At 48.5% G+C, this 12,003-nt stretch overlaps 1 protein-coding gene across 9 annotated transcripts in view; it reads left to right on the top strand.

Annotated features, from left to right (window-relative positions):
- Sugp2 (SURP and G-patch domain containing 2) overlaps positions 1-12,003 on the top strand; it is a 28,257-nt gene that overhangs the window by 5,303 nt on the left and 10,951 nt on the right. For all 9 annotated transcript variants that reach the window (XM_059244421.1, XM_059244422.1, XM_059244419.1 and 6 more), the window contains 2 exons: positions 1,068-2,633; positions 8,913-9,033. In XM_059244421.1, the coding sequence (XP_059100404.1) occupies positions 1,068-2,633; positions 8,913-9,033 (1,687 nt within the window). The remainder of the gene's footprint in view (positions 1-1,067; positions 2,634-8,912; positions 9,034-12,003) is intronic.

The following is a 12,003-nucleotide window of genomic DNA, read 5'->3' as shown; positions in this document are numbered from 1 at the left end:
TGGTTGGTGTGGCATGGGCCAAGGCTGCTGCCTCCCAGTCGCAGTGTGGGACATGAAGTCCTCCAGGAGGCAGTGAGAGTGGCAGAAGTGGACGGAAGTGGAAACCCTGAAGTGGGCTGGGTGTGACTGCATAGAAACTAAGCCTCTTCTCCAGGGGTAGGTGGAGTGATGGTGAGGGTAGTGTCTGGTGGTGAGTTGGGGAGCCTGTGTCTGATGCTAATGTGTGCCTGTTGGGTAATCCACTACCCTGCCTTGGCTGATGGTCACAAGGGCAAGCACAAGTCTGGTAACTGTGATCACCTCTCAGTGCCCATAGGACGTGAGGTTCCTGTCCTATATAGTGCAAGCTCGGACGATGCTCCCCTTTGTGTGATGGCATGGTGGTGTCTACACAGCGAGAGGTGTGCACATCTTCCATGCATTTCGAATCCCCCCAGATGCAGCTAAGCACTGAGCATTGTGGCAGCAATCTCCATGCTGTTGTAAAAGGGGGAATGCGGGGAAGCTGCAGGGGAGCGCAGGTGCAGGTTTTCCAGGTGCTGCTACTCTTACTTGGTTGAATGCCTGGCGGCAGTTCTCAGTGGGCCAGTGCAGACGGGCTGGTAGAGGGCTGGAGATAGCACCACACACATTTCCTTTAGTGTGTGTATGTGTGTGTGTGTGTGTGTGTGTGTGTGTGTGTTCCCTGTGTGCAGTGTGTGCAGGCGTCTTCCCTAGGCACTCATTCTCCACTTTTGGGTCACCGATTTCAGCTCTAACTGGCTAGCTTGCCTTGGGGATCCCATGTCTCCACCTCCTGAACATAGGGGATTTCAGGCAACCTCGCCTGCTTGGTTTTACTGTGGATTCTGGGGATCTGGTTTCATGTCCTCACCCTTGCATGGCAAGCGCTTTATTCACTAAGCCATCCTGATGCCTCTTTACCTTTTTAAACAGTGTTAGCAGCAGCAGGAGTTTGCACCTCACTCTTGGGAGTATAAAGCAGTTGTGTTGGCTAGTGTGGGGGCCGTTTCCTTGCAGCCCATGTTCTAAAGTGCCTTCTGTCTGTCTGTGGCCATCTATTTCAGATCTCTTAAGGACAGGCTCGAGAGCCAGAGCAGATGTCTATGAGGATATTCACAGTGATAGCAGGTACTCCACCAGTGGATCTGGAGTGTACTCACTAGACTTGGGAAGAGAGAGCCTGAGAGGTGACATGTTTGTGGGACCCACCTTCAGATCCAGCAACCAGTCCGTTGGTGAGGACAGCTATCTTCGAAAAGAATGTGGCCGGGATCTGGAAGCGGCCCACACTGACTCCCGGGACCAGAGTTTTGGCCACCGGAAACTGGGACATTTTCCTTCTCAGGACTGGAAGCTTGCACTCCGTGGCTCTTGGGAGCAAGACTTGGGCCACCCAGTTTCTCAAGAATCCTCCTGGTCACAGGAATATGGTTTTGGGTCTTCAGTGTTGGGGGACTTGGCCTCCTCCAGGCGGTTGGAGAAGGAGAGTCGGGATTATGACCTGGACCATCATAGCGAGGTGGACTCTGTGTCTAGAGGCAGTGGGCAAGTCCTGGCCAGAGGCCGGTCTCTTAACATGGCTGACCAGGAAGGCACTCTCCTAGGAAAGGGGGACACTCAGGGCCTGCTTGCAACAAAGGGTGTCGGGAAGCTTATCACACTGAAAAGCATGACCACGAAGAAAATACCTGTTGTTGGTCGTATTACTTCCAAACCTCAGGGCACTAACCAAATCCAGAAAGCCACCCCAAGTCCTGATGTGACCCTCGGAACAAATCCAGGGCTGGATGAAATCCAGTTCGCTGCTCTAAAGATCCCCTTGGGCCTGGACCTGAGGACCCTCAGCTTCCCTAGAAGGAAGCTGGGCTTTGATGCCATGGACAAGGCAGATGTGTTCTCAAGGTTTGGCATAGAAATCATCAAGTGGGCGGGGTTCCACACCATTAAGGATGACCTCAAGTTCTCCCAGCTCTTCCAGACTCTGTTTGAACTGGAAACTGAGACCTGTGCCAAGATGTTGGCCTCCTTCAAATGCTCCTTGAAACCGGAGCACAGAGATTTCTGCTTTTTTACTATCAAGTTTTTAAAGCACTCTGCTCTGAAAACACCCCGAGTCGATAATGAGTTTTTAAACATGCTTTTAGACAAAGGTGCTGTGAAGACCAAAAACTGCTTCTTCGAGATCATCAAGCCCTTCGACAAGTACATCATGCGGCTCCAGGACAGGCTGCTGAAGGGCGTCACGCCCCTGCTCATGGCCTGTAACGCCTACGAGCTGAGTGTCAAGATGAAGACCCTCACTAGCCCGTTGGACCTGGCTGTGGCCCTGGAGACCACCAATTCTCTGTGTAGGAAGTCTCTGGCACTCTTAGGCCAGACCTTCTCCTTGGCCTCCTCCTTTAGGCAGGAGAAGATCCTAGAGGCTGTGGGCCTCCAAGACATTGCTCCATCTCCTGCTTCCTTCCCAAACTTTGAGGACTCCACTTTGTTTGGAAGGGAATACATAGACCACCTGAAGGCCTGGCTCATGGCCAGCGGCTATCCCCTCCAGGTCAAGAGGGCTGTGCCTGCAGAGCCCAGAGAACAGAAAACCACATCTCAGCCCTGGGCTGCAAGCACTCTGAGCCAAGGTAAGATTCCTTTTTTTAAACAGTGTCATCATTACCATTGTTAAAGTATTTTTGTTCAGTGTGTGTATGTATGTGTTTGGGTGGACGGATACATGAGTGTCAGGGCACATGTTTAGAGGTCATCAGAGGACAGCTTGTAGGAATCAGTTCTTTCCTTCCACCACATGGATCCTAGGGATGGAACTTCAGTCATCAGGCCTGGCTTTAAGCACTTGGACCCACTGAACCATCTTGCTGTCCTGAGGTTTTTTTTAAAAATGTGTGTGCATATATGTGTGTGCAGGTGCATGTGTGTGTGTATAAAGACTAGAAGACAGCCTCAGGTGTTCTTCAGGAAGACTGTCTACCACCTTTCAGACAGGGTCTCAATGAACCTGAAGTTTACTAATTAGGCTAGACAGGCTGGCCAGCAAGGCCCAGAGGGCCTCTTTCCACCTTCCTGGCTCTGGCATATGCATGTATCACCACACATGGCATTTTATATCAGACCTGAGATCAAACACAGGTCCTCATTGTTGGAAGGGAACAGATGTTGTCCATCTAGAACCTCTCTTTGTGATTTAATGTGTGTGTGTGTGTGTGTGTGTGTGTGCGCCTGAATATGCACACTATATGTGCAGGAACTGGTAGAGGTCAGAAGAAGGTGCTGGTGCTGCACAACATGGGTGCTGGGAACAGAACTCAGTCTTTTGCAAGAGCAGCATGTGTTCTTAACTGCTAAGCCATCGCTCCAGCCCCTCTCTAGAGAGTAGAACTCAAAGACCCAATTTTTACCCTCGTTTTTGAGTCAGAGTCTCGTGTAGCCCAGGCTGGCCTTGAACTTCTGGTCTTTCTGCCTCCACTTTTGAGTGCCAAGATGACAAGTGTGTACTTACCTCCCCTGCTTTCTGAGGTCCTGGGGATGGAGCCCAGGGCTTTGTGCCTGCTAGCCAAGTACTGTACCCACCGAGCCCCAGTTCCCAGCCTTAGGATTCTTTGGGAATCAGATGGGAGAGCTGGCTGGCCCTCACTAGGAACAGTGAACGACCTCTTTCACCATAGGATCAAGGTTAGGATGCCGTGTTCTGAAGTACCTTGTCACTAGGTGTCACCAAAGGCAGAGAAAATGGGACACCAAGACCTAGTTGATCCTGTGCCCAGGGGATGGGAAGGGTGGTCAGAGTGCTGATGGGTGTCAAGGACCAGGTGAGTCATTCCGGGTGGTGCTGGTGCCTTTCACCTGATTCACAGTCAGCAGCCACTCTGGCGTTGGCCAGAAGTAGGGATGGGAAGCTGCTTGGTCTCCCTCTCCCGTGCTCCCAGCATGCATGCTGTCTCTCACACCCAGCCTTCCCAGTTCCAGAGAACATGGTACCCGTCTTTTCTCTCCTGTGACATTACCTCTAGTCCGGGGAGTGTCGCTTTTACCACTGCCCTCCCTCCCTTCCTCGATGGAGGCCTCATTGCACCAGGCCGGCAGCACGTGTACCAACACTGATGACTGGCCACAGCTACTTGTAAGAAGGGTTCTTCCAGAAGCAGGCTGAGTGCGTTTCCTCCCTGGTCCCTAGTGCCAGAGGGGAATGAGGGTAGCAAGGGCCGAGTGCTGTGGGCAGAGGAGGAAGGGTCCAAGGCCTTGAGCTCCCCTCCAGCCAGGGACCCGGGTACTGCAGCAGCAGGCATGCTGACCTCAGAGGGCAGCTGCCTGCTCTGCTCTCTTTTTAGGTTGTTGTTTGTTTGTTTTGTGGTTTTTCAAGACAGTGTTTCTCTGTGGAGCCATGACTGTCCTAGAATTCTTTTTGTAGGCTGGCCTGGAACTCAGAGATCCACCTGCTTCTGCCTCCCCTCTGATTAAAGGTGTACAGCACCACTGCCTGCTTGTTTTTGTTTTTTGTTTTTTGTTTTTTGTTTTGTTTTGTTTTGTTGTAAGAGTCTTTTATGTGGCCCCAACTGACCTGGAACTCACTGTGTAACCAGGCTGGTCTCAAATTCAGAGAGATCCACCTGCCCCTGCCTCTGTGCTGGGTTCAAAGATGTGTGCAACCCTACCCAGAAAGATTTAATTTTTTATTTGACTGTAATTTTTTGTCTGACTAATGAGAACAGAAGCCGAAGTGGGTATCAGATCATTGAACTGAGGTTACAGGTGTGTGAGGAGACTGGCTTATTGCTTGGGTGCTGGGATCTAAGCTCTGGTCCTCGTGAGTACCAGCAAGCACCATTAACTTCTGTAGCCCCTCTTTTTTTTTTTTAAGATGGGGTCTTGATATGTAACCTAGGCTAGCTGGCCTCAAGCTTTCAGTTCCCTACCTCAGCTTCCCTGTATGCTGGGAGGCCTGATGTCGCAGCTTTCCTGAGTTTCTACAGAAACTCACTACATCATGTCACCCACCATGTGTAAATTACCTGCTTTGCCCTCAGGGGCTTTCACTCCCTTGTAGCAGAGGCTTCTGAAGCAGAGCTGGGCATGTGTCCTTGCCAGCCTCTGTCTGCTCTGATGTACAGCTGTGTAGCCAGCCATAGACCATGACCCACCAGAACTGCTAGCTGCTTTAGCTAGTGTCACCCGTTCCTACAACAAACACTCAGTGCTCATTGACCTTGGCATGGTGGCACAGGCCTGTCGCCCTAGCCTGGGAGGCCAAGACAGACAGGATTGCTACAAGCTTGAGGCTAGCCTGTGCACTGTGTGCGTAGCAAGAGGAAGCAAGAGGAAACTCAGGAAATAAGAGGGGATACTGAAGAGATGGTTCAGCAGTTAAGAGCACTGGCTGTTCTTCCAGAGGAACCACGTGGTAGCTCACAATTGTAACTCCAGTTCAGGGTGCCCAGTATCCAGGCCTCCATGGTATTAGATACACAAGTAGTACAGAGACATACATGTAGACAATGCACCCATAAACATAAAATTAAAAAAAAGAGGAGCCGGCAAGATGGATCTTCAGGTAAAGGCGCTTGCCAACAACCTAAATTTTTTTTTTTTTTGTTTTGTTTTTTTCAAGACAGGGATTCTCTGTAGCTTTAGAGCCTGTCCTTGAACTCACTCTGTAGACCAGGCTGGCCTCAAATTCACAGAGATCCTCCTGCCTCTGCCTCTTGAGTAAATTAATTAAAAAAAAAGAATGCCTGGGGAAACGGCTCAGTGGGTAAGAGCCTGAGGACCCGAATTCAGATCCCAGTAACCACCTAAAACTTGTGACCATGCCCATGTATAACCCTGGTTCTGTGAGGCCAGAGACAGGAGGCCCTGTAGGCTTGCTAGCTGCCTGCCTGCCACTGCCTGGGGGACAGCCTCCAGCAGTGCAGGGCTCAAAGGAGATCACCACGTCGGAGTCGGTGCTCTGAGACTTTCTTATCTGAGAGGGTAAGGGAAAAGACACACACACTCTCCTGATGGTTTCCTTCTGACTTTTTCTTTCTTTTCTTACCTCTATCCAGAAATGTCCCTTCTGTCTCTCTTGCTGTTCTCCTTCTAACTCTCATTCTTGATGTTTTCCTTCTAACTAACTTTATTTTCTCCCTTACAACTTACATACCCCAGTAGAATCTTTCAAACAATATAAAAATTTCAATGTGGTTACATTCTATTTTTCAAGTGAATGATTACAGTGAATACAAGTAAAAACAGCATGTTTTCTATATCCCTTACATGATTAAACATTTTATGTATTACAAGTGAAAAACAAGTTGTCACAAACACCACATACATTCATGTCCAAGCAACTTGTTATAGATTAACAGAGTGTGAGCAAGCAAGGTATTTTTCTCAGCCAGTTCTTTTGCTGGAAGGCTGCATTTTGTGGTTACAAAGAAAGGACCAATCATTTTATTATTTATCTCAAAAGGAAATCTTACAAGAAATCTTAGAAGAATCACAAACCTAAACTTTCATATATATGAAAAGAATGAGTCAGCTCTACTTTAAATCTTCAGGGTGCATACCCACCCATCAGCTTTTTTTATGGCAGGAGATTGAGGGCAGAAATGGGTACAAGGAATTAATCATCATCTTTGATAACCAACCAATCCTAGCAAGGAAAGCACATCAGCTAATAATACTTGAGCTGCTTTGTCTTTGATCCCTGACCTTAACGAGTCCCTCAGCTATGGTATGTGTCCTTGTGAACTTTAGATTGTTTTCTGGGGTTTTCCATCTCGAAGCTGTTATCACAACATCTTCATCTAACCTGAAGTCATTCTAAGTTTTGTTTCAGCTGTGATGATGCACTCTGAAACCTGTGAACACATCTCCCAACATGAGGATGAAAAGAATTGCCGGGCAGTGGTAGTGCACAATCCCAGCACTCAGGAGGCAGGCAGATCTCTGTGAGTTCAAGGCCAGCCTGGTCTACAGAAGGAGTGCCAGGACAGCCAGGAGTATTATATGTATATTATAAGAAACCTTGTCTTGGAAAACAGAAAAAAAAAAAAAAAAAAAGATTAAAAGAATCAAAACTAGCTGGGCTACTGGGACTCAATAGTTTTTCTTTTTTTCTTTTTTTCATTTTTTTTTTTTATTTATTTATTATGTATACAGAAGAGGGTGCCAGATCTCATTACAGATGGTTGTGAGCCACCATGTGGTTGCTGGGAATTGAACTCAGGACCTCTGGAAGTGCAGTCAGTGCTCTTAACCTCTGAGCCATCTCTCCAGCCCCTCAATAGTTTTTCTTAATTGTAACCTAAGCCACAGTCTACACAGCTCCTCAATAGAAACTCATGTGTTCTAGCTCTGACACTTCCTTTTTTTTTTTTAATCCTCTGCAGCCTCTGCTTTATCAGAGGCAGGGGCAACAGTTTATCCTACCTTTACCTACGTTAATTTTTCCACTAAATGAACCTCTATCATAATCCCTTACTGTATTTATTAAAAATCCTCAATCATCAAAATTCTATTTAAACTAACACTATTATTGTATAAAATTATTGCTTTAGTTAAACAGTACAGTTTAGGAGGAAATCATCTTCATAATAATCCCCAGGTAAAAATGCCCAGTAGAACAGGATATTTCCAAGAGACGATCATACTGCACTCAGGGCGGGGGAATCTCCCCATGCCCATTCACACCGTGCCAGATACCAGAGGAAAACGGCAGCAGCAAACACGCAAAGACGCAGCAGTAGCAAGAGACATTCTGGGGCCAGGGCTCTCGGGGCCTTGCCTGAGATTCACCCATCAGGATTTGGTGAACCGATGCCCTGACATGGCCACTGGCACCAGCCTAGCTCCAGGTTCAGTGAACGACCCCATCTCAAGGAAAAAGGTGAGGAGTGACAGGACAGGACACCCACCATCCTCTGGCCTCCACATTTGGGCACATGTGTCCACACACCACAAATATTTACATGCACATACATAGATGGTGCTGGGTGATAGGCATGCACAAGACCACACCAAGTTGTCCATGGGTGCTGGGATCCCCATGGTTGTGCAGAAGCGCTCTCAACTTCTGAGCTATTTCTTCAGGTTTTGGGACATTTTGTTGAGTTTTTTGTTTGTTTGGGCTTGGGTGTTTTGTGTGTGTGTTCACATATGTTTGAGTGTGTGGTGTACGTGTGAATGTACAGGCCAGAGGAGGATGTCAGGTGTCCTGTCTATCACCCTCCATCTTACTCCCTTGAGGCAGGGTCTCTGAACCTGGAATTAGGCTGGTGGCCAGCAAGCTCCAGCCCTTCCCCGGTTGCCACCTCCCACAGCACTGGGTTCTAGGCACTCGCTCGCTCGCCATCATACCCAGCTTTTTAACTGTCTGTTGGGGATATGAACTTGGGACCTCATGCATACACAGCCATTGAGCTGTCTGACCCCAGAGTTTGTTTTTGTTGTTGTTGTTGGTTGGTTGGTTTTGAAACAGTCTTACTATGTTGCCCAGGCTGTTTGGAAACTCAGGATCAGACAGTCTTCCTGCTTGACTCCTGAGAAGCTGTGACTGCAGGGACGCAGTGCCACCTCTGCCTCTAGCCACGTCTCACACACACCTGTTTTCTGGGTTAATACTTGGGCGGTCAGGCTTGAAGCAGCTTGTGTGCAGTGGTGGTGGGTCAACACTTACCAGCGCCTTTCTGAGTCTATACCTAGTTCTCTGTGCAGCCAAGTGACTCTCACTGCTTACAGCCGAGGTGGGACATCTCACAAGGACATTTTCTGTTTCAACCAGGTTTCCCTCTTTAACATCAGTGTCCCATGATTGTTCCAGTTGCTGATGGCTTGGGGTTTTATGCTGCCCTCCAGTTCACTGTCCTGGTCTCCAGGCCTTTGAGGTCCACTGATTTTCACAGTATCCATTCTGTGTATCGCAGCAGTCCCCCAGCGGGCGGATCATAGGGTGGTGGACACCATTGACCAGCTTGTCATGCGTGTCATCCAAGGCAGGCTGTCTCCCAGAGAGAGAACACTCCTCCTGCAGGACCCTGCTTACTGGTGAGCATGCTTATTTTGTCTTTTTTTAAATGACATGTTCTTATTTAAAAAAATAATTGTATTATGTGTATGAGTGTTTTGCCTGCATGTATATCCGTATACCATGTTCATCCAATGTCTGAGGAGGCCAGAGGGAATGTCAGATACCAAGGAACTGGAGTCAGAGACAGTTTTAAACTGCCATTTTGAATTGTATGCTGGGAATTGAAGCTGGGTCCTCTAGAAGAACAGCAAGTACAGCTGAGCTATCTCTTGAGCCTTTATTTTATGTTTTGCAAGAGCTCTTGAGCACCACTCACCTTCCCTGCTGGACTGTCCTAGAGTGCAAAGAGACAGTGCCCCACGGGCGTATGGTACTAAAGGAGTACCACAGCCCTGGAAGGCAGGAAGATCAGAACTGGCAGCCAGCCTGGACTACAGAACTCTCTGTAAAAACAAAGCCAGAGGCTAAAGAGTGTTTTGCCTGCATGTGTGCCTATGTACCATATGCCTGATGCCTGAAGAGGTCAGAAAGCAGCATTGGATCCCCGGGAACTGGAGTCCTGGATGGTTGTGAGCCACTCTGGTTGCTGGGAATCTAACCTGATCTACTGCAAGAACAACAAGCTCTTTACCATCTCTCCACCCCCACCCACTCCCCGATTTTGTTTGTCATTTATAAGAGATGGGGGTCTTACGTTTTGGCCTGAGTGCTGCCCAGATTCCTGGGCTGGAAGGATTCTCCTGCCACAGCCTGGTTGCTGTCTGAATGCTCAGTGGGATTTTGAGCATACTGTTGACTCTACACTGGCTGCTGCCTGTGAGCTGGTCTGTGGCCATCCTTGCTTTACATATAGAAGCATTGTGCTTGCAGGATGCACAGCTGAAATGAGGTCGAGCAGAAATCAAGTGCAGGGCCTCCAGCTTCAGCCAGTGCTAAGCAGGGCAGGAGGCCACACCGTCTTAGACTGGTGAGGGAAGCTGAGACCACGTGGTAAGACGGCATCCAGGTATAGAGGCCTAGGGGTGATTTCCCTGGAGGGACATGGTCCTGAGAGGACTGCCTCTGCCACGTGGACACTGGGCCTAGCCTAGCAGCTGATGGTCACCACTAGAGAATCCATTGTTGGTGGTGTGTGTGCTGGAGGACAGGGTCAAATGGAAGATCAGAGATAGGCATTGATTGAGAAAGCTAAGATTTAGGGGAGCCACTGTGAAGGTGAGGTACCCATCTCGACAAGCAGGGTGATAAGAGAGGAAATTTAGTGTAGGTCTGTGCATGCACAGTGGGTGCTCTCAAGTGGAGAAAGCACTGGAACCATGAGGCAGGAACTGCTGATGGCCCAGAACCAAGTCACTCAGTGACTTCTCTGGACCTACATCAGGAACACCCCTGACACATGCCTGGCCTCAGTGGCTTTCCTAGCTGTGGTGGGAGATTCCACAATCCCTTTCATGTATCCTCGACTCTAAAGCCAGAACCATGTGGCTGAAACTGCCAAGTTCTGCTTGCTGGAACTGGGGCATGGCTCCCTGGTTCAAATACGTTTTTCCTCGGCTTTCTGTTTTCAGTGGTGTCCTCCACCGCTTAAACTTTTCTTTAATTCCTTTTGATAAGTTGGTTTCCTTCACTGCCTATATGTGGCTGCCCTGGCTCACTCTGTAGATCAGGCTGGCCTCAAACTCAGGGATCCACCTGCCTCTGCCTTCCCAGTGCTGAGATTAAAGGTGAGCAATATTACAACCAAACCTAAACTTTTCTTCAATTCTGTGTCACAAATTGGAAGCTTAGCTGGGTCAGGTCTTACCTGAGGTCACCACTCCCTTTGAACACAGGACTTAGCTCTGTTATACTTTCTGGTGCTCCTTTTCTCCTCAAACTGTACAGTTTGCATTTTTTTCCGTGCTCAGATTAATCATTTTCATTATAGATCTGCATAAGAGTGACCACACAACATAGTCAATACTAGGCTATCTTGAAATCTCCTCTGCCAAAGCCATTGATCCAAAACTCTTCAATTTAGCCTCAGGCAGAATTCTCCCCCCCTCCCCCCCCCCAGATAGGGTTTCTTTGTGTACCTTTGTGCCTTTCCTGGAACTCACTCTGTAGCCCAGGCTGGCCTCGAACTCACAGAGATCTGCCTGCCTCTGCCTCCTGAGTGCTGGGAATAAAGGCATGCGCCACCACTGCACAGCTCTCTGTGTAGCTTTGGAGCCTGTCCTGGATCTCACTCTGTAGACCAGGCTGACCTTGATCTCACAGAGATCTGCCTGGCTCTGTCAGGCAGATTTTTTGACAAGGGCAGAAAACAACCACATTCTTCACCAAAATATCACAAGAACAGTCTCTAGGCCACTTACTAATTATATTCTTCTCCTCTGAAACCACTTGAGCCAGACCTTGGTAATCTACATTGCTGTTAACACCACTGTCTTCTATGCTTCTACTAGTATGGCTCATTAAATCCCACTTAAAAGCATTCAGTTGTTTTCCAAAGTCCCAAAGTCCTTATTCCACCAACAGGCAGCATCACCAGGTTGTCACATCAATACTCCACTCCTGGTACCAACTTCTATCTTAGTGTTCTATTGCTGTGGAGAGACACCATGACCATGCCAACTTTTATAAAAGAAAACATTTACTTGAGGCTGGCTTAAAGTTTCAGGGGTTTAGTCCATTGTCGTCATGGCAGGAAGCATGGCGGCATGTAGACAGACATGGTGCTGGAGAAAGAGCCGCCAAGAAAGAGAAGCATGGGCTAGACACCTGTGTGTGCTTCTCACCTGCCCCCAACCCCCAGCACTAGGGAGGGTAAAGCAGGAGGACAGCCAGACTGCAAGTCTGAACCAGCCTTGGGGAGAGGGAGAGTCTGTCAACAAAACAAAACAAAACACCAAGCGTGAGTGTGGCTCGTTTGCCCAGCATGTAAGGCACCACGGGTCCTATCCCAGTGTTACACTATAGAAAGAAAAATGCTGAGTCGGCAGGGA

The sequence above is a fragment of the Peromyscus eremicus genome, chromosome 17, assembly GCF_949786415.1.
Source record: "Peromyscus eremicus chromosome 17, PerEre_H2_v1, whole genome shotgun sequence".
NCBI classification, from domain to species: Eukaryota; Metazoa; Chordata; class Mammalia; order Rodentia; family Cricetidae; genus Peromyscus; species Peromyscus eremicus.
This window is presented reverse-complemented; position numbering and strand designations above follow the sequence as displayed.